Source organism: Plectropomus leopardus, chromosome 16 (assembly GCF_026936395.1).
Source record: "Plectropomus leopardus strain MGB_pleo_1.0 chromosome 16, ASM2693639v1, whole genome shotgun sequence".
Classification (NCBI taxonomy): Eukaryota; Metazoa; Chordata; class Actinopteri; order Perciformes; family Serranidae; genus Plectropomus; species Plectropomus leopardus.
The window spans coordinates 34,141,460-34,168,319 of record NC_142191.1 but is presented as its reverse complement, the minus strand read 5'-3'; the positions used below and the strand labels follow the sequence as shown (position 1 = coordinate 34,168,319).

The following is a 26,860-nucleotide window of genomic DNA, read 5'->3' as shown; positions in this document are numbered from 1 at the left end:
TCTTCATGATTTTTTGGAGGGAGTAGTCCCATTTGAATTGTACCTGTGCATTCAAGATCTGATTAAAAAGAAGTACATCTCTCTTGAGACACTAAATCAAGCCATCAAAGAATTCCCATATTCCTTTTCTGACAAAACGGACAAACCTCAACCAGTTCCAAAGACATTTGCTTCAAAGACGACAATAGGAGGGAATGGCCATGAAAACTGGTGTCTGATCAGGTTGCTTCCTTTAATGATTGGGCATCATGTACCTGAGGGAGATGAGGCATGGGAGGTGCTCGTGGTCTTAAAAGATGTGCTTGAATTGGCTGTATCTCTGAGATTCACAGATGAATCTTTGTTCTATTTAGAGTCTAAAGTGTCAGAGCATAGGAAGTTACGACTGAATGTTTTTCCAGATTGCAGACTCCGTCCAAAGCATCACTATATCGAGCACTATCCCCACTTGACAAAAGTGTTTGGACCTCTCATAGACATGTGGACAATGAGATTCGAAGGGAAGCACAAGTTCTTTAAAAAAGTCATCCATGAAACTCAGAACTTCAAAAATGTTCCCCTAACTTTGGCGAGGCGACATCAAAAGATGATGGCTTACCACTTGGACTGTGCTTCCTTCTTCAAACCAGCACTCCAAGCAAACAAAGTAAAGAGCATATTAATTGCATCCCTCCCACAGAACATCCAAGACATTTTGCACCAAAGATGTGGTCTCCAAAACACAGTCCTGTCAGCTGTGTCTGTCACTATTGATGGAATGAACTACGCTGCAGATATGGTGGTTTCTGTAGGTTCATGTGGAGGGCTTCCAGAGTTCAGGCAAATTAAGCAAGTGCTAGTGCTTAATGCAGACATTGTTTTCTTGTGCAAACCAATGACTGCATGGTATCATGAGCATCTTCGTGCTTATGAATTGACACAAAGCAGCACAGGCTTGGTTGCCACGCAGTTGACTGAGTTCAATGATGTTTTTCCTTTGTCAGCGTACCGAGTCAGAGGCACATTGTTTGTTTCTTTGAAACATTACATATTATGTTAACTGGACTAAATTTATGACTCTGTTCTTTGTAGGATGATGGAACAGAAGTGGCCAATCAGAGTCATCGTCACTGATTGTGACATTAGAAGAATCAGTCTTGATCAGAAACCAAGCAACCTTGAGTCTCTTTTGGATCACTTAAAAGTTAAACTGGAACTACCATATGACTTCAAACTACAGTTTGAAGACCCACTGTTTAACAATGCCCTCTGCAACCTGACAGATGTGTCAGAACTGCCAGATCGAGCTACGCTGAAAATTTTAAGTCTTGAGTCCCTCTCTTCAGTCTCTAGCGCACTGTCCTCACCGAGCACATCTGATACAGATATACTGTATGCAAGTGAAGAAAAATCTCAAATGATGAGGCCGGATCCTTGGCCTTCTGCATTTGATATTCCAGCATTCTCTGTGGATGTAAATTACCGACTGAGACAGGGAGACCTTGCCTATATGAAGGATGGAACTCGGATGGATGTTTCTCGGGACATAACACGTGATCTTAGAGAGACTTGCAGAGACAATGTACAAGTACACGGCATACCCCACGGAGGGACACTGTCGAGAAGTAGCCTCTGCACTGATTGCAAAACATCCCTGCCTGAAAGAAGCTGGATCACTCACTGGATATTGTGGATGGAAGAATAGCATTAAGTTCAAGATGGGAATTTCCGAACAAAAATGAGAAGATCTGGAATGGCCGATGTCACAGTGAATAGCAACAAGTTGAAAAGGGGTTTCCCTGAAGGACAGCCATCATGTAGTAACATAAAAGGGCAAAAGAAGTGAGACAAATTTCTTGCCAAATTTTCCTGATGGTGAAAATGCAGATACTCTAGAGTCAGTTAGAAGACAGCTTGAAAGTGAAGCAAAGAAAAGGCTTCCGGACTCAGCTAATGTGAAGAAAATGATGGACCAGACATTTTCTTTGCGACGTAAAGAAATCGTGGAAGAACAGCCTTCAGTCAGAAGGATGATGGAACGCTGGCCTGCACTGTTCACAGAAAGTCAGGTATGACTTACTTACACTGCACTACGCTGACCTAGGGCTGCAACTAACGATTACTTTCACAATCGATTAATCTGCCAATTACTGTTTTGATTAATCAGGTAATTGGTTGGGCCCTAGAGGGATCAAACCAATATGAACCAAACCCAAAGTTAGTGGCTTGGTCTGCAACATATCAGAAAAATGGCAAAAATATTGATCACTGTTTCCCAAAGTTCAAGCTGGTGTGTGTAAATGTCTTGTTTTACCTAAAACACAAAGATAATAGGTCTGCTTTCATGGAGGACAAAGGAAATCAGAAAATATTCACATTTGAGAGGCTGAAATCAGAGGGCTTTTTACATTTTAAATCAAATAATGATTTATTAAATACCAAAATAGTTGTTGATCAATTGGATCATCAGTTCATTGATTAATCATTGAAGCTAGGTACTGAACCACACCACAACCAATCATTAATTTCATTGTAGATTACTCTGTTGGTTCTTTAGATTCCTTGATTAATCATTTAGTAGACCTAACACATCGTCAGTTTCTGCAATTTGGTCTTTGCTTTTTGAGAAATGTATACAACAGTCAAATAGACTATTGGCATTAAAATGACTGCCATAGTGGAGTAAACAATCCTTTGGATGTGTTTTTTGTTTTTTAAGGTGTTTGCTGAGTTCTACAGGGTTGCCAGTAAGAACCTCAAGAAAGACTTCTATGAAGCTCTTGACCACCACACCACTCGTCTCACTGACCTCTTCAAATCCAGAAAAGGAGTTGTCGGCCAATCACTTGATCACCTCCTCCAGCCAATCAGTACACAAGTAAGTGTTTCAGATTCTTCATTATTACCACCTTATGGTAGTGTGCTTGCTTGCTTCAATTACGCCTACAGCTGCTGCTACTACTTTGTAAAACAACTACTACTTCAACTACTACAGTACAAGTAATTCTTGAACTACCTCAAGCACAAAGTTGTAACTTGAGCACGCATATATGCACAAATTTTGTTTTCTAAATAATGTTGCCTTTCATATGGTCTTCTGCTTATTTGTTTTTGTCATCTTTTCCATGAGACCAATGACATCACCACAACACGCACTGCTGTCCTGCAATGTCTGCCCCTGTATCTTGGAGATAATTCCAGCAAATTCTTCCTCAGCTGCTCAGTAAGTACATTTATGACCATCGTACAGTGCACATTTTAGGACATCTTCATCTTCAGGTTCAGTTCTCAGATTTCAGAGAAAAACACATTGTTCAGGTCTGATATAAATAAACCCCACTGATGTGATGCCCTTTGCAGTAAAATCATTTTGCAGAACACTCATTTCTTAAAGGATACAGTAATAAAATAATGGCTTTGTTTTGTTAAACTTTGGGTTGAAATATCTAAAAAATAAATAAATAAATAAAGATCTCTTTTGAGCATGTGCTGCTGCACTGTTTGGCATGATCCTGTTTGGTCTGTTTGGCTTGAGACTGCTTGGTCTGAAGCCGTTTTGTTTGAGGCCTCTTTGTACTAGCCCATCGGCCTGACAAAGTTTTCCCAGTGACCTGAAGCTTTTTAGTCTAAACACCAATATTATTTGTCTGATGCCAGAGAACTGAGACTGAGGTCTGATGTCGTAAAATGTACATCGCACCATTGAGTAGTACCGTAGGAAAATTAGCTCAAAAATTTGGTACACAAACAGCCTTTATGGACTTTTTAAAAATGCATTTTGTTAAGGCTTGGTGCTGAAATGCGGCCAGTTCCACCTGCTCACAGTCTTTCAAAAGAGCTCTGTAAGACACTATTCCTGAGTGCTGTTTTTTTCGATGTGATTTTTAAATTATGATTCCTGCAGAGACTATGATTACAGGAGTGACATTATAAGCGTGGGTCATAACATTCTACCTAAATTTATTTGTGTTCTTTCATTTTGAACACAGGATTCAGACACTGAAGATGACTTCACCCAGGTGCCTGTTGGGGTTCTTAGAGTCATGACTGAGGACATGCCACCATTGATCAACAGCGTTGCTATCATCCTAGAAGGAAACATCGTCATGGATGACATTCCTACAACCTCTCAAGCACTTTGTCTTCTCTTTGGCTTAATAAATGCACTCCATCTGGATTACCCCAAAGGTATGAAGAGCACATTTGAGTTCATCCAGAAGATATTGTTGAACATGGGACAGCAAAAGCTCAGCCCAAAACTGCAAACATTAAAAAATGCTCTTCTGGGCTAGATGTTGTGGCTAGGGATAGCTATAGTGGCATGCACACGTTTGGGACCCCTTGGTCAAAATTTCTTTTGTGAACAATTAAACAAGTAGAAGATGAAATGACCTTTAAAAGGCATAAAGTTACAGACAAATATTGAAAAGAGTGTTTCATGTTTAACGTTATGCCTTTTAAAGAACATTTCATCTTCTACTTGTTTAATTGTTCACAAAAACAGAAATTTTGACCAGGGGCACCAAAACTATTGCATGACACTGTATACTGGTTGTCTACACAAGTGTGAGTGTGATGTGGCTGAACATTTATTTTTACTTAATTGAATATTGTTTTTTACTTTCATCTTTTTTTAATGTTTTGATAATGAAACTCTGACAGAATTGATGGACAACGCAATGACAATGATCCCGCTCTCAAAATTATGAATAGTCACAAAAACTGTTAAAAGAATAGCAGTACGTTTGTTTTGTGTTTTTTTGGTTCAGCCTTTTTTCATTTCATTCTCATCTGGCTCAGTATTACAAGTGCTCAGTTACTGCTACCTCAAAATTGCTGAAAGGGAGGAGGTACTTGGGGGGCCAACAGTAGAAAAAAAAAGTTCATGAAGACCAAAAGTAAACCAAAGTATTCTATTGGAGTACACGGTTTTGTATTTGTTCACTGTTTTCACATTTGTGATTGGAAAGCATAAAAAAAAGTTAGATAGCAGAAAAACACCTTCTGTAGGTCACATGACCCTGCCATCAAAGCAAGGTATTCAGGGATTTCTAGTGAGTAAAAACTGTTGAAATGAGCGTACAGTATTTGATGTTTAGTATTTGTGCTTCTGTAACACAGGTCAGGTTCAATATATGTCAAAGTTGTTAAATTGCTAAGAGCTGACTTGTGTTTAGCTGCTTTGAAGGTGTATGTCCAAGTACAGTTCTATGTACAGTAATCTAGTTTTAATTCTCAGGTTTTATTCAGGTTTTAAACTTTTACAGACTAAATGTTGCCAGGTCTGTTTGTTGCTGTGAGACATACAGGAAAGTGTCCATTTTGAGTCGAAAGCCTTCTGTTAGCTTACACCCAGACCAATCGGCCCACCTCACTCACACTCATTCTCACTCTTAAGTCTCACCCATTTTGTCATACATCACTCACTGACATACACTTTCTGTCTCACACACGCACGCACACGCACAGACTTGCATGCATGCACACACAGTTACTCGCACACATGAATGCTCATACACTCAATCTCACTTACAAACACATAATAATGAGGAAATAATTTAGAGAAATGCAGAACTTAGCTGGAATCTGAACCAATCAGCAAACAAGGATGGATTTGCCTCCAATTGCTTAGCATCATTTATGCCCCGTTTTCTCTCCTCTACTCACTGACTGGCCTGGTTCGCCACTAACAGAAAGGTTTCAACTAGAGCTGAACAATTCATTGCAGTATTAAGAAAACTCACCATATAGCCAAGTACTATTATTCAAATTACAGTATATTTTTTGATAAAGGTCAAATTTGGTTAACCCCTTTTAAAGTCTAAGTATTGTTATGCTACAGAGATGGTCTGACCTAAAGATTGTATTGTATAGGAAATGTATTGTCAATGTAGCAGTGGATAACACTATTTTATTTATCTATCAGCCCCCCACCCATTGTTGACCCAAACTTGAATTTTGATGGTCTCTTTCTAGACATGTTTCAAAATTAACAGCATGTTGATTGTTGTTGTTGATTATAAATACAGAAATACAAAATAAATTGTGGTTTTCATAATGCCATTTTGTGAGTTCCTATTTTAAGTTAGCTAAACTAAGGTATGTTTAGTGCATTTATTTAAAATTAAGTACTGCTCACTCACTTTGGCACAGTATATTAAGTTCATGTGACTTATCTTTATTGAGTTTGTGTCAATTTTATTGAAGTGGATTACACTAAGATCCCTTAAGTGTAGTGTATTACAAAATTCAAGTAATGCCCACTTGTTTTGGCAGAATATATTAAGTTAATGTGACTCAAAATATTTGAGTTGTAATAGCTTGGTTTGAATTTAACTATACTGAGATACATTAAGTGCTCACAACTTCAAAAAAAAGTATAGTTTACTTGAATATAATAATTTCAAGCTACTTCACACAAATAAGTTCGTTTACTTAGTTTTCCCAAGGTACTCGGTTTCCTAAGTTTCATTAAGTAAACTCAACTTGTTAGAATTTACAGTGTATGCACATGTAGGTCTATATATATACCCTTGGCCGCTCCCAGAAGTAATGCGATTGGCCGTCAACCAATCACATAAAAGCCGCCAAATTCAAAATTACCAAGTCATTTTCCAGGTTGTCTTATCACAGAAGTCCTTTTCCTGGAAGTGAACTCATCCACCCTTCACTCTTTACCATTTGGTCCCCTCAGTCAGGGCACTGTCTGGGGCATGTCTATGTAGTATTTGGCATGGAGGTCGACTTTGTTCTGGCCCTCTCATACAGTAGCAGCCTTTGTGTAGGAGGTGAGACTCAGCCAGGGGGATATTGTTCCACACACCTCCCCATAATTGTGATCACTTTGTCAGGCTTCCTTGCCTTCAGTGACCTGTATCTTACACAGAATGAGCCTACCCACTTGAAAGCCCCCCTCCCCCCACAGCAAGCCAGGGTCCAGGCTTACTACTACTGCAACTACTGCTGCTCTGTGGGCAGCTGCCATGTCCCATCCCCCGATGAGCCACCTTCCTGTAACGCAGGAAAAAGTAAAAAGACAAGTCACAATATATGTTGCCAAAGTGCACGGTGATATATATACATTCAGAAACCAAAACAACGAAACAAAAAAGGAGAGAAATAAAATAAATGTTCATCTGATATGCCCAAACTGGAAAGTGATCTGTTGCGGTCTCTGGAGAGAGTGGGAGGGAGGGGAGGTGCAATGTACAGGTGGTGCAGTATTCATGCAGTGCACTGTAGACAGAATATATTATATATATAAAACAGGCAGTCTATTGGCAGTAACATTGTTAAAATAGATCAATATGGATATCCATTATGAACAGCACAGACAGATGATTTAAGTATGTGACCTGTACATGTGTGCATTAACAATAACATTGTAAGAGCAGTAAAAGTGTTGAGCTGAGTCTCAGTACATGGGACTACACTTCCCAGAGTGCAACAGCGAGAGGCAAGAGGGTGCTTGATTGCACTCTGATTTAGAGCACCTGGGAAGGACTGGGGGAGCTCAACAGTCACACACACACAGAGGAGAAAGGAGCAAGAGGAGACAAAGGAGAGGAGACCCAAGTCCACCTTTGGATTCAGGCCAAAGACGCCAATGGTCTGTAGAATGTTTATTTGCTTCTTGTCGTCTGAAATGTGCAGCATTTATTTGATTTGATTTTCTGTCCAATAAGCTATTAAGATATTTAATTTTGAGCTTAAATAGAGTAAAAATATAGCATATATATTCTGTTAAATGTTAAAACACTACTTTTTTTCTTGATTATTCTTTATTCAATTTAAAAGGCTTAAATGATTAATTAATTAATTAATTAATGGGTAATGTGCCAACTTTTTGGTTCTGTGCTGGATGGTAATTTTGTTTTCTGTCTTTAAAGGTTTACAACCTATGAAACAAGACGACCAACCAACTAAAAATAAAATAAAAGTTTGAGTTGGAACCTTGAATCGAGTTGTCCTCGCGTCAATTTGGTGGGAAAAAGAGGTGGACTTGACAAAAAGTGTATGACAGCAAGAGCAGCAGAATGTGGCTTTGTATAATTGTAATTACAGTATTTACATTGTATACTTAGAGAATGCAGGCAGGTGAAGAAGAGCAGGCCACTTTGCATAATAAACTAGGACCTGGTTTAATGTCTTTGCGTGTCGAGATGGAGCCTTCAGGGCTGGCTAAGAGTATTCGATTACAGTTCAGCGGGTCTGGGACATGTAACAGAATGACTGAAGGCTGATGTCTGGCAGATTATGGGAGCCCTCCTCCCTCTCCTCCAAAAGATTTCTTGGTGACTCCACCGGGAAGCAACACTTCTTGATGTGCTGAAATCGTCCTGGTTGCAAGGAAAAGAGTCACATGCCGTTCCTCTCCATCCATTTCAAACGTGAAATGTTTGGGCATGACGTTGGCCTTCTTTTTTGAACGCTTGATAAACCGGCCTGGAGTCTGCTGTCCAGGGTGGCAATCACAGCTGCTCACTTCTTGGCCCTCACTGGCTGTGACAACACGTCCATGATCATCACAGACCACCTCACCAGTACAAAATGTGCGCTTTGTGAAAACTCTTGTGCCCTTCCCTTCAGAGTGTGGGATGCAAAGTCCTTTCCACTTCTGTTTCTTCACAAGTCTCTGAATCTTTGGGCAGTTCATGATGTTTCAAGAACAGCCACGCAGTCTGTTGTTGACAACTGGTGTTTGTCAATCAACATGGTGTGCCTATGATAAAAGAAACAAACAAATATTTAAAAACACATCATATTACAGCAGACAGAGAGAGGACTACCAGTTCTTCACCATTTACATGGGTACAATAACAAACCTCAGCTGGATGATCTCCTTCTTCGATTGCTTGGAAATGATTTCCTGCAAAGATCCAGTGAACTCAGTGAAGTGCTGGCACTCTTTAAAAAAGGCCTCATCCTCATGCCTCATGTTGGTTTGGACCGTGTGGAAACCCAGGAATCTGTCAGGGGAAGGAAGAGGATTTAAGTATATATGTATGTATGGATGGTCCAGAGAATGCCTCTGATATAGGCCCTTCTCAAGCATGAGCTGCTTGGTCTGGATGCTGTATTTTGGAGCTTGGACACTGCAATGAGGGATAAGAGTTTTGTTTTAATAGTGCATCATAGTTATTGATGTGAGCCACATGCAAAAACAAGCATCAGATAAGTAGAAAAACTGAGACTCACCATTGAATCACCTCGCCACAGTCCACAGCGGCCTCAGACAGCTCACCCTCTTCACTGTCAGGAGTCTGTCTTGTGGATGGTCCAGCTATAGCACTGGCATCAGGCAGCGTGTGAGCATCTTCAGGTGGCTGCCTGGTCGGTGGTCCAACTGTTGCATTTGCGCTGGGCAGTGGTTGAGGAGCTCCAGTCACAATCAGGTGATGACGCTCCAGCTCCTCAGTCAGTCTTTCAATAAGGAAAAACATATTTGAAAATGGTTCATGAAGTGAATGAAACTAAAGTGTGTGAAACTAAACTCAAAAGAAATATTACAGGGGACTGTGATGAAAGCAAAAAATACTTGAGTGTGAAAGCATGTTATGAAGGCTTTTGACACACACTCACACAGCAGCACAGAGCCATCAACTAGAACAAAAGGATGGTCGTTAACTAAAACAAAGTGGCCCATTGGGAGCTGGGACATGAGCAGTAACATGATTCTGACGATGTGTGTTTTTGAGAGTGGCTCACATTATATCATTATTATGCAAAGTATTATAACAAGTGTTATCCCACATTGCAGTGACCGAGATGTGAAGTGCTCTGTCACGCCCAGGAGTCACATGCTGGAGAAGGGGCTTTATCAAAAGCATTCCTTGGACCATCTCCTACCGAGGGACTTTGAATATGGCTTATTATACCTTAAATCACATCTACAGGTCCTGGGCTTTCAGAAAATATAAGTATAGACACTTTTTAAAGCTGTCTGGATGAAGGGGGACCCTAAAACTATCCCTAACCTAACCTACAGGCTGACCATTTAGGGCTCCAATTCGCTCTTTTGGGGAAGCCTCAGCATTTGTGACAGCATATGTGCCTTAAACCCAACATGTTAGACACCAACATAAAGCTTAGATTGTGCTCTTTCCAACAGTATCAGACTTGTGTGTATATCTAGTAGTACTGCTGTGTAATTAGACAGTATGTGTAGTGTATTTCTGGCAAAGGCCTTTCCATTTTGAAACCCATCTAATATCTGACCTCCTTTAGAGGTCTGACCTCCTTTAGAGGTCTGACATCCTTTAGAGAGCACACGTGTTCTGTAAGAAACAGCATATTATGCATAAAATGATCCTGCCCACAATGACAGAACTTGCTACACTTCAGAAAGAGAAATTTTTTTGAACTAGAATTAGATGCATGAAAAAGTTGAAGAAAAAATTCCATATTGTTGTCAGACACAAAGTAACAAACTCAGCCCACATATACAAGTCCACATATATTTAAGAATCATTTAAATATAACCGACGCATAACTTCTATCTTGTTCTTGTCTAAAACATTGACTCATTTTTGACAGCTTTTATCAAAGTTTATCAAAGTGGCCTTTAAAACAGGAAGAGGGTGGTCTTTTATCAGTGACAATTTCTCAGATTAACCTTTATCTTCCAGGGTTAGGGTTAGTTGTTAATGTTGTCAGATAAATAGAACAATCTGAGTCTGTAAGTGGCAAAAAAACAACCTCGTGATTGTACATTGACTTTGTGCTGTTACCTCAAAGATGCAGACAATTTCCCAAGAATTTTTTTTTTTTCGACTGGTGCCGGCTGAGTACTACACAGTACAGCACAGTACTTAACAGTATGAAAAGAAGCAGTAAAGTAGAAGCAGTACTATATGATAGAGGAAAAATGCTGATATATAATGTTTACATGGTCTTAAAAGCTTCAGCTCTTGGTAGTTTTTCATTTAAGATTCAGCACACACACACACACACATGCGCGCGCACATGTCTGTGTATCTGTGTGCTATGGCCATTGCGATGGTAATTAAAGCGCCACCTGTGGGAGAGGAGAGTAGAGGTTAATTTAAGGAAGATGTGAGCTCTCAAACTCCTTTTTCCGCCAAATTATTGTCAAAATAACACATTCACAAAAAAGAGGAGATTCCTGCGAATGCACACATATCAAGAACATATTTGTCTTTTGTTTTGTCAGAAAATGTCGGCAAAAGGACGAGATAGAATCTGTAAGTTGGAGTACATGGGATTTTTTTTGGCTCTCCCATCTATTGGAGGCTCACTGAGCCAGATGTGTAAGGCTGTTTGCTTCCAAAAATACATGTGTGTGACCAGCACAATGTATGTATTCTAAGCTTGGAGCAGCAGCATTTTAAGATAAACCATAACTTCATCATAGATTTAATAATTGTAAGGGGTGCAAACAACTAACCATGTCAAAAATGGCACCTTTCATATGACTAAAAGCCACAATGAGAGGAAAAAGTCCCCCTCTTTGCCTGGAAACGTGACAGACGGGACAGTCGAGCAGAGTGCAGCGTTTTCACACCGTCCAATCAGCATGTGAGTGTGCAGTTGTGAGTGGGTGAACACAACTGACAAGTGAAGGCCGAGACCACACACCTGCTCATACCACAACAGGAAGCAGGCCCATCTAAAAAGCATCTTGTGCAGTTAAAATCTCAAAGTTTGCCTGCCTCAAGCTGAAGCTAAATCTGACATAGAAAGAAATCCTTTACAATACACGTATTTTTATTAACATTCATTTAATTTTAATAAAAAGTCGTTCACCTTTCAGAACAACGCTGAGCTTCGTTTGTGCTGGATTTCCTGTTACGTCTGGTGGGTTCTTCACGTCACAGAAGAAGGTCCCAATGTCGCTGAACCGAGCTGGACTCAGCTGTATCGAGACATCCCTCTTTTGTATGTCTCCGATAAACTGCAATCTGTCTCTGTACTCGTCTTGTCCCGGGAATGCTTTTCCATTGGAAAAGTAGACAATCTACAAAAAGTTGTAGAAGAATCATTATGGAAATTATTCAAGTTGCAGCAATTAGTCAGTTAATCAGTTGACAGAAAATTATTTAACAGCTATTTTGAAAGATAACTTATTTTCATATTTTTTCAAGCAAAAAAGACAGCACCAATGCCAGCTTCTCAAATGTGAGGATTTGATGGTTTTCTTTTTTAATTAAAGATGTACTGAGCCCGGTTCTTGAAGCCTTTGAAACCTGAGTAATTTGGCTTGAAATCATTCAAAACCACAGCAAGAGGGAAATGAGGAACTAAAGTACAAATAACCTAACAATTAGTAAGAAATTACTAAAAAGTCCAAGAAAAGTATTTAAGTTTTTACCATCGTTTTCTCTTTTGTCCTAGACACTTTCCCCTGCTATTTTAAAAATATTATTATTAAAAATGTATCTCTTGCAATTTATTGATAATTTCTTACTACGTTGCTCGTTGCCCTTTCTCTCCATGTTTTTGAAAGGAATTGCACATATTTTAACAGGTTTCAAGGGGGTTACATTAGGGTTAAGGGCAGCCACCTGTAAATGGAAACCATTCCATCACAATGAGCGGCTCTTCATTTGTCAGTATAGATTAATGATCACAGGAAAATGTCCTGCAGCTGTGGGAACTTGTCTCTGCAACAGATATGACCAACGAGGACTCACCACATACGGAGCTTTGAAGAACTGATTATCGGGCTGACTCGACTGAAAACTCCAGGTCACCGAGGTGGACTGGCTGACCACCTCACCAGACTTAAAGGTGCATCGAAGGGTTCCCGTGGTGCCGTTCTGCATAATCACTTCAGGGTCGGCGTGCATTTCGGTGGCTGGTGAAGGTTTTATGACTGTTGATGAAGGAGAGGATGAAAATAAAATTCCAGGAATTAGTTAACCTGCTGAATGCACCATGGGGAAATGAGATGGGAATAACTGTGTGGAATATGTTGCAACAGAACACAATAACTACAAACACAGCCTCGACACATTAGAGGGGATGTGTTGTGATGTTTCAGCTGTGAGTGAAACAATAAAATACAGTCCAGGAAGTCCAGTTTGAGAAAAAACTAAAACTCACAGGCAGGATTTCAAAACAATAACCATGGTAAACGGTAGAAATATGCCGTTCCCGTTACAGGGTAATTTTTCATCTCTTATGTTTCTACCTCTGCCAGTGTTTATGTACGGTACCTCTGCACCAGTTTAAAAAAGAGAGAAAAAAAATCTCGAATTTGGAACCAGGATGAGGATAAAACTTTTTGGCCTTTTTGCTCAAAAAATACTTTAAAGGAGCAGTGTGTGAAATGTAATGACATCTAGCAGTGAGGGTTGTAGATTGTAAGCAGTTGAAACTTCAACGATGAGCTTTAACTCCTGGTTAAGATTCCTTTGGGGGCTGAATTATCTGCAGAGGTCTCTTTGTCTCCAAAACAAACTGACCCGGATCATTTAAACCGGTAACAACACTGAACAAAGCAGTTTCATGTGAGAAACTATTGTTTGTTCGACGCTGTTCAGCTCGTCAGGAAGGCACTTCTCTCTCCGGTGGCTGAGGCAAAAATGCCATTGGCCCTATATAGAGCCAGTTTGTCTGGTCTGGGCTACTGTAGAAACATGGCAGTACACATGACGCTTCTCTGTAGACGAGGACCCGCTCCCTATGTATTTATTAGCAGCTTATTCTTAGGTGATGACACTTGATTACTCATAAAAGAAAACATATAATATTCAATTTCTGCCAGTATATCCTCCTAAACTCGACACAGTGGACCTTTAATGACTAATCAGTAAAACTATGATTTGACTGATCTACTAATCATTAAAAAGGTTGTGTAACGGGTGTATTGAGGACCCAGATGCAGTACAGTACGCTTCACTGGCAGTTGGTAATAACCTTTATTAATACCAACACGAATGGTAAACAGGATACAGACTGAGAGTTCGTTCTTCGGGCTGTGAGCCCAAGCAATGTCTCTGGGAATCACACGAAGCGAAGACACGAAGCTTGTACCCACTGTGGCTGGTGACGAGGAAACCCGTAGCTCATGAGCCGACAACACGTGTGTGAGCGTTGTCGGGGATCAAGCGGAGGAGTGGTCGAGGGCAGGCAGGGGTTCGGTTACCGGGAAGTCCGTCCACGGAAACAACAGTACCGGCAGGGATCAGGCAGGAGAATCGTCGGAGCAGAGCAGAGAGGTCTTTACCAGGGAATCCGTCAGATCTTCAGGTTACACGTAATGTCCAGCAAGTATCAAGAATATGAATAATTCATATGCATGAATTACTGTCATGTGCTCTTGACTCAGTCCCCCTTTAAATTAGGTCACAGGCTGTTGTGGCTCAGCAGCTGTGTTGTGGAGCAAATTGCAGAACTATTCTACAAATTATACATTTTTAATTTACTGCATTCATTTCCTCCTCCATTTTTCTCTCAAACTTTCTCACTGTTCTGTTTTTTTTCATTCTGGTTTGCTCTTTGCCAGCCAGCTGTGTGCTAAATGCAATCATATAGTGTAGGTAATGGAGATCAGGGACAATGTAAGTGAGCTTATTTGGTTAAATAAGGCTTTAGTTTTGATTTAGTTTTTGACTTTTTAGACTGGGAGACAAATATTTTTAAATGATTGGAGGATAAACACAACGGTGTGCTATTTTCAACAACTGTTCAAAATGTCAAATTTCTCTCACAATAATGTGTACAAATTAATTAAAAGGGAATGGGTAACCAATTTGTGCACCCAAAATCTCAACATCAAGAAAAAAGACACTCACAACTCACAACCCACAACGCACAACTCACAACACACCAAAATAAAGCTTAGATTGTGCTCTTTCCAACAGTATCAGACTTGTGTGTATAGACTCATTTCAAAGCTTTCTAAATGAAGGATTAGTTTAAAACTACATTCTGACTAGTGAGATTTCTGATGCCAAAATGTGAAAGCATGTATATTCACAATAAATAATCTCACTAGGAGGGTTTACCATGAAATATTTTATTTTAAACCACATCTACAGGTCCTGGGCTTTCAGAAAACATAAGTATAGACAGTTTTTAAAGCTTTCTGGATGAAGGGGGACCCTAAAACTATGGGCAGACTATTCAAATTTGTCATGGTAAATTTAGAAAGCATGTCCATTTGTCATGAAAAATCTCACTAGAAGGGAGTACCATGCCCATTTTGATATTAAATCACATCTACAGGTCTTGAAGCAACGTAACCTCATTGTGAGGACTTCTCAGCTGTTGATCACGATGAGCAAAGTTTCAAGGTGAGCATGTTTTATATTTGCCAACACAATGCAAACATAACCAAACACACCATAATCTATATTTAGGCAAATATCTGAAAGTCTAATGTTTTTCTTATAATCTCAGTAATTTCTTTTGTTTCATGTAGTGCTGAGGCTTCTGGGGAAGGTACTGGATGTGAGCTTTCTGATGCCTGTTCCAGCCATGCTGTCCAAGACTCACCAACCAAACAGCCAGTGATCTGTCTGCCAAGGCTCCCTGCTGATAATGAGAAGGTCAAATTCTTCACCGCATTTGAAACCCTACTGAAAACGTACCCTCTGTCACTGTCTGGGAAAGGGCCACGCGTGAAACACCGGCAGGATGTGTCTGAAGAATTTGAGCGGAAACTTTACACATACTGGAGGAGGAAGCAGTTTGAAAAGCGTGTTGAACGTGTCCGCTGTAAGTAGTTTTCTTACCATATTTCACATTATTTTCAAGCAAAAATGATTGCACTATTCAAAGTTTTCAATGATTGTATTCATGACTAACAAAACTTTTGTTATTTATTTTGACAGCACAATTCAGTCGGCGTGCGCCAACAAGAGATCGTCTCGAGGCTTGGATAAAGAAGCAGGGATGGAAAAACACTGGCTGCATCGCTGATGAAGTACTCAACAACTGGGCACCGTCTGGATCGGAGGACACCATCATGGACAGTAAACAGATTCAGATGTTGGTGAAGACACAGAAGTGGGAAGGACTTCATATCAACCAATGTGAAGACAAGGGCAGAGGGATCGTCCACGACCCGCAGATTTGAGGCTGGCGAGGTGCTCTGCGACTACCACGGAACGGTTGTCACGCATCGTGAGGGACAGAAAATTCACAAAAGCACCACTGGCAAAGAGACTGGCCATGGCTTCTTTTTACAAATAAAAGGGTGAGAAAATGTGCATTGATGCAAAATCAGAAACGTGTGATTGCCACCCTGGGATGCAGACTATCGGCAGGTTGATCAACCACTCGAAGAAAAAAGCCAACATCAAGCCGAAGTACTTTAGCGTGGAAATAGACGGAGCGCAAAGAGATGTAATCCTTTTCCCCGCAACCAGGACTTTGATGGTCAATGAAGAAGTTCTGTTTGATTATGGTGTCAACAAGAACTCTTAAGGGAGAGGGTCAAGGACTCGACAGGCTCAACTAACTTGCCGAGCGTCATGCTTTAGACCTTCTGTTGCACTTCTGTCTACAGTGCACTGCATGAATACTGCACCACCTGTACATTGCACCTCCCCTCCCTCCCACTCTCTCCAGAGACCGCAACAGATCACTTTCCAGTTTGGGTATATCAGATGAATAGCACTATTATATATGTACTATAATTTATAATAGTATATATATCACTGTGCACTTTGGCAACATATATTGTGACTGTACTTTTTAAATATGTCTGTCTTAGTAAAGTGTGGTGTTGCTAATGCAATTATTTGTCTCCTGTGTATCATTTGGGGAATGTCAGCACAGGTAAGAGTGAGGGCCAGAACAAAAGCAGGGTCGTTACAGGAACGTGGCTCATCGGGGGATGGGACATGGCAGAGCAGCAGTAGTAGTAGAGAGCCAGCACAGTGCCCTGATAGTATTTGGAGCCCACAGTATTTAATGGCATTATAACCCTGACCCCTAACCTACAGGCTGACCATTGAGGTCTACAGTTAACTCATTTGGGGATTGTCAGCATAAATGCTGATACTTCCCCACGAAAGTGAATTTAGCTTTGCTGAAGAAGTGAGGTTATTCAATGGAGTAAAGAAATACTCTGGGGTGGAATACAGCTTATTATACCTTAAATCACATCTACAGGTCCTGGGGTCATAAGAAAGGATTCCACAGACCAGTCTGCAATGTTAGCCCAAATAAAATTGTATTTATTCATTTTTTAAATTTTTTTTTTCCAGAAGGGTCCTGTCGCAAGCAACGTATGTGCTGCATTTGCAGCGCATGCACTGAAAATGCACCAAGTGTCCTGAAAATGGGCAAAAACACCATAAAAAGACATGAGGTGTCATAAGAAAGGGTTCCACAGACCACTCTGCAGTGTTAGGCCAAATAAAACTGTAAAAATACACAATTTTAAAATACATTCTAATCATGACTTTTGCTCCTTGCTTCATCTTTTATTAACTTTCTAATTAACATTTCTAATAAACAGGGTGTGTAAAGATGGTCCTCACCTCCTGTTTGAAACTTTGATTGAGGAGCTCAATCTTAAGGTGTGTGGCAAAGTCCCTCAGCAGGGGATGGTCCAAGGGATGCTTTTGATAAAGCCCCTTCTCCAGCATGTGACTCCTGGCCGTGACAGAGTAGTTCACATCTCGGTCACTGCAATGTGGGATAACACTTGTTATAATGCTTTGCATAATAATGCTATAATGTGAGCCACTCTCAAAAACACACATCATCAGAAAAGTTGTGAAACTGAGGTTCTCACCATTGAAACAGCTCTCCACTGCTGTTTGACGCCTCGTCCGATGGCTCAAACACTTGAGACGGCTCAGCCTGGACTTCGGCCACAGTTGGCCGCCTGGTGTCTACATTTGCATTGGGCAGAGGGGGGGGGGGCTCCAGTCACATACAAGTGATGACGCTCCAGCTCCTCAGTCAGTCTTTCAAAAAGGAAAACAAGATTTTTGGAAATGGTTAATGAAATAAAGTTTGTGAAACTAAAACTCAAAGAAATAGTAAAACAAAATATTTGAAAATGGGGAGTGGGGGCATGAGCAGTGAGGAAGGAGGAGGTAATATTGAAGTAAAGCCACCTACCTTTGCAATGGGCATGCATCTGCTAGAATTTGTCTGAGGACTTTATAATTAAAAGTCCTGCCATTCTTCAGGAGGTCAACAACGTCTAACTTGGGGAGGAGTGTAGCCTGCGGCTTAATTTGACTCGACACGGGAAACCTCACCCGGCCCGGACACGGAAAGGGTTGACAGATTGATAGCTCTTTCTCACCTCTCCAAACATTATTTTTCAGACAAATGGTAGCCTAACTTAGTAGCTTGCAAATGCTTTGGTGCCCAGACATGACAGGACACTGCTCAAGGTGTAAGAAACTCAGAGGAGAGGAGTCAGCATTAGTAACAGACATGACAGTTTAGTTGTTGTTTTTTTCCCCTTTTTTTTCTTTCATGGTTAGTTAGCAGAACATCTTTGCTCATGGTTGTGTTTGGCTTGGGGATTTCCCTCTTCTCTTTTTCTTGGTGGAACAGCACACACTAGATGCTAAATACCATTTGTTACAAGCGAACATGACTGAATAGATATGACACAGACTCGCTGTTGTGAGTTCTATGGATGGCTTCTGCAAGGATCATGGAGATGTTGATGACCTGGATTTTGGACAATGCTTCATCTTCTCCTCCTGAGGAGTTGTATCAGTAACCAAGACAGCTTCAAAGCAGGCAATGTTAATGAACCAAAAAGACCTTTCCCAATCTGTCTGCTCCTATAACTGCTTTTGCAGCCTCGTCAGCAGCTTTATCTCCCTGTGAGACCTTGGCAGATGTCCTTCATGTTCTTACTGATGTAGAGGTTTTGTCTTTTTCTTGTATAACAGTGTCTGACTCCACTCTGCTGCCAAAGCAGTCTGGCAAACAACCTACGGTGAGACATCTTCAGTGCTTCACCAATGACACCGGAGGCTGTAACCACAGACTCTCTGCAACCTGTTTCATCATTTCCTCTCTCATAGGGTTTTAGTCCAACTTTGCACTGAAAACTGCTTCAGGTGTCATCTGCACCATTCGTGATCGTCCCTGTCCTTGCGTTGAAATCATAATCTTTATGAACCGCTGATCCTCAGAGTCACTGCCTCCATTCTCACTCTCAGTTGTGCTGTCCTATCCTGGATCCATTTTCCTCAGTGTCTTAGTTCCTCTTTTTTCTGCTTTAGCCAGTATCTGCCTCACTGCAGAGTCATACCCTCCAAAGACTTCATCCGAATCACTTTGAGTATGATCTTTTACCATCTGCTACTATCTTTTACTATCATTAATTTCTGCAATTAATTCTTCTGGAGGAACTCTCTGTAAAAGGCATCTGAAGGAAAGGAATCGGTCAAAAAGGAGACAGAGAAGAAAGTAGACGATAAAAAGGAGAAGACTGAGGAGAAGAATTGAGAACCTGGAACTTGCTTTGCTGATCTTCAATTTATCAGTTTATCCTCTTTTTCTACAATAAACTCTCAATGAACTGAATTTGACCACTTGCATATTATTATTTTTTTTTTCATCTGTTTTGCCTCAATATCACAAGTCCTTGATGCCACTGTGGGGAAAATACAAGATAATCAGAGTTTAGTGTTTTACTTTGTTGCTTTGATTCAAAGCACATCGAGGTGTCTTTCTTTTCTAAACTGCTTATTCAATACAAACTCCAATTAACTGATCCTTTTGATTATGTTTAGGATGTGGGGTAAGATGATGATGTCTTGTGACAAGATCATGTTGATGGGAAGGGAGGGCAGAATAGATCACAGCTGCCTAGTCAGAGTTTAGTGTTTTACTTTGTTGCTTTGATTTAGGGCTGGGCGATAAATCGATTTTATCGATTAATTCCAATTTGTACTTAATGTCGATTTGTTTTAATGAAAATTGATTTTCTCATCAACATCCGCAACCAACGCCTGCCTGCTGGGCTCCCGTAGTTCAGAGTGCGCGCCCCCCTCCCCCACGCGCTTGATACACAAACAACATGGCGGCAAGCGGTGCAGATCTCACTCCGAAGAACGGAAACGTAACTTCAGTCATTGGAATTGGTTCGGGTTTGTGGCATCAGACACTGAACAAACAGCACCTTGCTGCAAAGTCTGTTTAAAGGCTGTTGCTACAAAAGGTAGCAGTACTACCAATTTACTGCAGCACCTCAAACAGAAGCATGCTGCCGAGTGGGAGAGGTGTTACTCCCTACGAAAGGAACAAGACCGCGGCAGCCCAAGCACCGCGACCAAAAAACAACCTACCGTCTTGGAAACATTGACAAACTGTATCCTGTATGATAAGAAAGGAGCCCGGTGGAAAGCTGTCAGGGATGCAGTCACGATGTATATCGCAAGAGATATGGTGCCCATATATACACTGTGGAAAAGCCGGGGTTTATTCACCTGCTGAAAGTTTTGGACCCCATTGTTACATGCCACCGTGCATGCCTCATGCCAGAGGTGGTAGACAGGCTTGTCTTCCTGGCTAAAAATGTTTAAAAACAGCAAAGAAGCACCTCATGCACTACTATTTGATGCTGTTGATAATGCTGTGAATGCAGATGTTTCATTTTGTGAACATGCACTTTTTTACTATGCAAAATATGTTAAGGTAACTGGATACTGAATAGCAAGTTGTTAAACTTTTGTAAATGTTTTGTCAAAAAGGCTTACATACATTTTATTTCATGTTATGTTTATGTCACTGTCAGTAAGAAAAGCTTACTGAAAAGTTACATTTTCACAGTTGTTTACAGTGGAAAGCTACTATTTAATGCAGAAAGAAGAAATGTTATGTTTAATTTTATTTGATGCAGATGTTTAATTTAGTTAACATGATTCAGGGAATTAAAATAGTGACCAAATACTTTTGTTTACCACACAAGTACCTCTTTATTATGCAAAACATGTTCAGGAAACTGAGAGTTTTGTCCATCCATCCATCCATTTTCTTCCGCTTATCCGGGGTCGGGTCGCGGGGGCAGCAGCCTAAGCAGGGAAACCCAGACTTCCCTCTCCCCGATTACTTCGTCCAGCTCTTCCCGGGGGACCCCGAGGCGTTCCCAGGCCAGCTGTGAGACGTAGTCTCTCCAGCGTGTCCTGGGTCTTCCCCGGGGCCTCCTACCGGTGGGACGTGCCCTGAACACCTCACCAGGGAGGCGTCCTGGAGGCGTCCTAATTAGATGCCCGAGCCACCTCATGTGGCTCTTCTCAACGCGGAGGAGCAGCGGCTCTACTCCGAGCTCCTCCCGGATGACCGAGCTTCTCACCCTATCTCTAAGGGAGAGCCCAGCCACCCTACGGAGGAAACTCATTTCGGCCGCTTGTACCCGCGATCTTGTTCTTTCGGTCACTACCCAAAGCTCATGACCATAGGTGAGGGTAGGAACGAAGATCGACTGGTAAATCGAGAGCTTTGCCTTTCGGCTCAGCTCCCTCTTCACCACGACAGACCGGTGCAGAGTCCGCATTACTGCAGACGCTGCACCGATCCGCCTGTCGATCTCCCGTTCCATCCTTCCCTCACTCATGAACAAGACCCCGAGGTACTTAAACTCCTCCACTTGGGGCAGGACTTCATCCCCGATCCAGAGGGGGCACGCCACCCTTTTCCGGCTGAGAACCATGGTCTCGGATTTGAGAGTTTTGTTTGCACTTTATTTTATCAACCTCAAAAAAGGGTCTTATAATTTTCTGTTTTATTTTTTTAAGTTAGTTTTAGAGTGCATTGTGTCATTTTGAAACTAGATAAAGCTTACTGAAAAGTTACATTGTCACTGTTTACAATGGCAGGCAGGGCTTGCCATCTCTTTTTTGTGGCTTGTTTGTGTAACTTAAACCCCAGAAGGGAAAATTTAAACAAAATAAAATTGAAACTTGTTTTGAACAATTTCTTTGTCATCTGCAAATTGGTTTTAGGTAGGGGGTGAAAAAAATCGATTTAAATCGTGAATCGGGATTTTTTTAGTAAAAAAATCGGAGATTTTTGTTTTAGGCCATATCGCCCAGCCCTACTTTGATTCAAAGCACATTGAGGTGTCTTTTTTTCTAAACTGCTTATTCAATACAAACTCCAATTACCTGATCCTTTTGATTATGTTTAGGATGTGGGGTAAGATGATGATGCCTTGTGACTTGAGAATGAAGGCAGCTTTAACTCATTTTCTCAGAGATATACGTTGGTGTTTGTATTTGTTTCTGTAGTTCTTTTTTTTCTAACCTGTTCATTCATATTGTGTGTGTGTGTGTGTGTGTATAGACTGTGTGTTTGTGTGCATAGATTTGCTGTATATGTAATTCAAGTTTCTTCAGGGTCATTAAAGAAACAATTAATAGCAATATATAAATACAAAATCATAGTTATCAACTGTTAAAACAAGTGAAGTAGAGTAGTAAATAAAAAGGCAGAGTGTGAGCTGTGAGGAGATGAACTCCAGCTGGTGTGTGTTGGTGTGTGTGCATGTGTAGACTCTTAACAACAGTTTGTTAATATACTCAACAACCGCTTCATCAGGGTGCACTGGTTTCGTGATGATGGGAGTGATGGGCAGGGCAGATAAGCACTTATACTATGGACCCACAGTGAGTATCAGCCCAAAAATTGGGCGAGGATAAAAAAAAAACTTCTTATTTTAGTGTAAACACACTAAAATAAGAAGTTTTTTTTTTGGTCACTCAAAGACCAAAGCACTTACAGTGATTTTGACTGCTGGGGATAAAACGTCAAAGTGTTACCTTTCAAATGAGACCATGCAAGTTCATGTACTACAAAAGAAACAAGAATAGCTTTCAGTTTACTTTGGGTGTGTCTTGGACAGGCGTTTTAGGCGAATTTGACAGGAGTTGTATGGGGTTAAATAAAGTTTTAAAAAAAAAGACACATAAACTGTGTCCCAATTCAGGGTCTGCATCCTTCGGAGGCTGCATTCAAGGCCGATTACGTCCTGGCGCTTTGTGAGGCTGTCCCATTTGGTCACAAGTCAAAGGCTCCTCCTTTCGCAGCCCACAAACGCGTCCTCCTTTTCCCTCTGTTTGGAGGACACATCGCTACTATCCTTCGCGGCCTTCCATTTCCCAAGATTCCTTGCGCGCCCGCGATCTTCAAAAATAATGGCGGCACAGAGCGGAGATCGGAGCGTTGATTTAACTTAATGTGGGTTTTTACTCATTTGAAAATCAAACGCCAGATATGTTAAACGTAGAGGGACATTAAAATCTCATAATTTCATTCATAATACGTGACGTTAGTAATGCTAACATGTAGCCACCTAGCAGCCCCGCTGTGCTGCCCGCAGCAGCGGAGAGCTCCGTCCGCTGACGGAGGCTCTACTGCGCGAAAAATCAGCTTCCGACGCGGACAGAGGCACATGTCCTCCTCCTCCAGCAAAATTTAAATAAAAAGTACATTTTAAAAATACAATAATCCCCCCCCCTCTCTGGCCTTGACAGCAGGAATCAGCTGATGTGGGGTAAGGGCGGGAACATCTGGTGACGTAACCAGGAAATCCTCCGAAGGCTAGACTGTCCCAATTAACAACCGTTAATGCCGCCTCCGAAGGAGTCGCCTCCGAAGGAGTCGCCTCCGAAGGCTGCGTCCTCCGAAGGATGCAGACCCTGAATTGGGACACAGCTTGTTGGTGCTGCAAGGGGGAGTGCTAGTGCTGCTAATCGATTAAAAAAATGTAATCTGATTAATCACAGTTTTAGGCTGTGATTAATCATGATAAATCACATTTTTAAAATACCCCTTATTCATGCAAATTATTGTTACTTATCAATTACTGCATGTAAAAGTGATTATGACAAGATAAAAGTAACTATTACATTACTATAAATACTTGCTTTAATTTTATCGTTACTGTGCACCATACAGCTTTATTACTGTTGTGTACCTACATTTTCTTTTTCTTGAAATTGCATTTGAACACACCATGATGACTTTTTTGGTTACCATTGCCTAATTGTCATTTTTTCGAGCCGACCTTGAACACATGATGTAACCTTATAACACCTCGTTCAGTTCGATAATTAGCTTTTATTTTTCAACACGGATTTCAACATCGGATCACACATCACATTGGGACTGTCTGCAATGTTTCAGGTCACTTAAGGAGGCTGCTCTGAGCAGACGACCTGTCCTGCAGCTGCAGCAGCAGCCAGAGGTGACGGAGCTGTTTCATCCAGCAGACAATGAAGGTAACATCACTGACTAGCTGTGTCCCAATTCAGGGTCTGCATCCTTCGGAGGCTGCATTCGAAGGCCGATTACGTCCTGGCGCTTCTTGTGAAAGGCTGTCCCATTTGGTCACAAGTCAAAGGCTCCTCCTTTCGCAGCCCACAAACGCGTCCTCCTTTTCCCTCTGTTTGGAGGATGCATCGCTACTATCCTTCGCGGCCTTCCATTTCCCAAGATTCCTTGCGTGCCGGTTAAACTCCTTTGTCATCATGGCGGCACAGAGCGGAGATCGGAGCGCAGATTTTACATTCAAGTGTAAGTATTGGGTTTTAAACCATTTGAAAATTAAACGCCAGATATTTTAAACTTTGAGGGACCTTAAAACATCAGTTTCTTGTAATAATTTGCGACGCTAGTAATGCTAACATGTAGCCACCTAGCATAGTAGCTATGTAGAGCAGCTCGGCGCTGTAGCCCCGCTGTGCTGCCCGCAGCAGAGGAGAGCTCCGCCCACTGAGCGAGGCTCTGCTGCCCGTTTAGCTTGATGCCAGGAGCTCTCAGCCTTTGGATGTAAAGCCTTAAAAGCTTCACTTTCAAATGTCACATGTCCAGAGGTTGACTTAAATGTTCTTGTGACTGTGGAGATGTTATTTATGCTTCATAACACTAGCTATATAAATGGACCAAGACTGAAGTTTGAGTCCTGCTTTATTTAAACTGTGCAACTGTAGAGTCAAGTTAACTGTTTGGATTGAATATTAGATTAATTCAACATAATTAAAATAATATTAAGAATAATAAAAAATATTATTATTTCTGTGACATAAGAACTTTTATGTTTGTCATGCTTTACATTTCATCTTGCTTTAGGGAGCAAGGAGCAAACTGAAAGCTTCATAAAGCTGCGTGGAGAGAACGGCCATCTGTTCACAGGGGCCAAAAACACCGCCACTGTGGGATGGAGGTAAGGCAATAAAAATAGCTCTTGTATTCTATAAATATTTAATGTTAAAGATACTTAAATTAACCAAAATCCTTTATAAAGTCTAAACTAAAATGATAATTTAAAGAACAAATTGCATCATGTAAATGTTTGAGAGATTTTGTGTCTGTCCTGATGATGTTTGTCTGTGTTTAGAACAATCCTGGAAAAAATGGGCCTGGAGGGGAAGGTTGAGCCCCAACAGGCAAAAAAAAAATGGGACAATCTTAAAAAAAAATACAAAGTATGTACAGGTTTGGATGATGATTTCAAAACTAAATTATATTTGTTTTACGCATTCAAGTTAATAAATACTCTGTTATGCTGTAAAGCCCTCTGAGGAAAACTGTGGTTTGTGATAATGGCCTTTTTAATAAAACTGACTTGCTGAAAACTGCTGCTGTTGACATGATTGATTTCCTTTGCCTCAGGATTGCAAATATCCAGGGACAGGTGAGGGAGTCAGCGGGAAGCCCACCGCTGCAACTTGGCCCTGGTTTGTCCTCATGGATGAGATATTAGGACAGACGCCTTCCATGGCTCCCCCTGTCCTAATTGCCTCCATCCCTGAGGACACACCAGGGCCAAGTGCTGCGGGGGCTGATCACGAGGATGAGGAGGAGGAGGATGATGAGGAGGAGAGCCAACCAGGGCCAGCGAGGAAGAGAAAGAGAGGGAGAGAGGATGAACTCCTTAATTTAATTAAGGAGGACATGAGGCAGCAAAGAGAGGCAGAGGAGAGGAGAGCTCAGGAGAGCAGAGAGAGGATGGAGAGGCTCTTCTCTCTACTTGAGAGAATGGTGGACAGGCGGTGATTTTTTTTTTGTTGTTGTTTTTTGCTGAAAGTGTTTGAGTTCTGTTTTATATTGTTTATATTTTTGAATTATTTTGTATAGTTGTTTCACATTTAAGATTTTATGTTGTATTTATTAAAATATTGTTACTTTGTAACACGTGTATTCCATTTAGTATTTACAAATGTTTTCTTTTATTTACAAAAATCAGAACATTTCTAACTATTTACAAGGAAGCAGTCTTAAAATTTACAATTATTTACAAAAATACAACAGAAATTACTATTTACAAATTAAATGAAATTATTTACAGTTTGCTGTTAAAAAAAAATATTAATCTTGTGAAAATAAAATAAAATAGGCTGAGCAGGAGTCCCTGGCAGTGCTGCTGGACTGGATGGGATGCCGCAATGAAGACCCTGGTGTCTTCTGTCTGTCCTTGGGACATCATCTGGGGTGGTCTCCAGAGTGTGTTTGGGGATGCTTCTCTCCACTGTCCACCACATCGTCCATCAACTGGATTTGCAGGGCTGACTCATTCGACGGCTGCCACGTCACTAAGAATTTTTTAAGATAGAGGTGAGAATTAAACAAAGTGCAAACTCCTTTATAAAGACAAAATACATCCCACCACAAAACACCCTACAAAACACTTTAAAAGGGAATATCAGCTTTCAAATGATTTTACTTGCCGACTACAGATAGTCATGGTCGGGGTGAGCCTCCTCCAGGGCAGACACCTCCGCAGACAGCTGGTCCCGCCACCGAGCACCACTGACAGCCTCCAACCCGTTCTCCCCCTCATCCTCATCCTGCATGTCGTCCTGCAGCTCATCCTGTGGGGCCATGATGTCTCCCGCCCCCAGGCAGATGTTGTGCAGGACGGCACATGCTGTTATGACCTGAAATGAAAAAAAAAATTCATTAATTTTGATTTACTCTGCTTCAC

General features: G+C 41.1%; 1 protein-coding gene and 1 long non-coding RNA gene across 2 annotated transcripts; one reads left to right on the top strand and one right to left on the bottom strand.

Annotated features, from left to right (window-relative positions):
* Positions 1-1,943: 1,943 nt before the first annotated feature.
* Positions 1,944-8,618, top strand: LOC148187014 (uncharacterized). Its single transcript, XM_088089218.1, has 6 exons — positions 1,944-2,048; positions 2,699-2,857; positions 3,110-3,202; positions 3,969-4,167; positions 6,831-7,007; positions 8,569-8,618. The coding sequence occupies exons 1-6, from the start codon at positions 1,944-1,946 to the stop codon at positions 8,616-8,618; spliced, it is 783 nt and encodes a 260-aa protein (XP_087945344.1).
* A 3,122-nt stretch (positions 8,619-11,740) lies between these two features.
* LOC148187013 (uncharacterized) lies at positions 11,741-18,123 on the bottom strand. Its single transcript, XR_015779164.1, has 4 exons — positions 17,693-18,123; positions 17,436-17,583; positions 12,633-12,814; positions 11,741-11,956 (listed from the first exon to the last, which is right to left on the bottom strand). It is a non-coding gene; the product is annotated as an uncharacterized LOC148187013 (long non-coding RNA).
* Between the last annotated feature and the right edge of the window lie 8,737 nt (positions 18,124-26,860).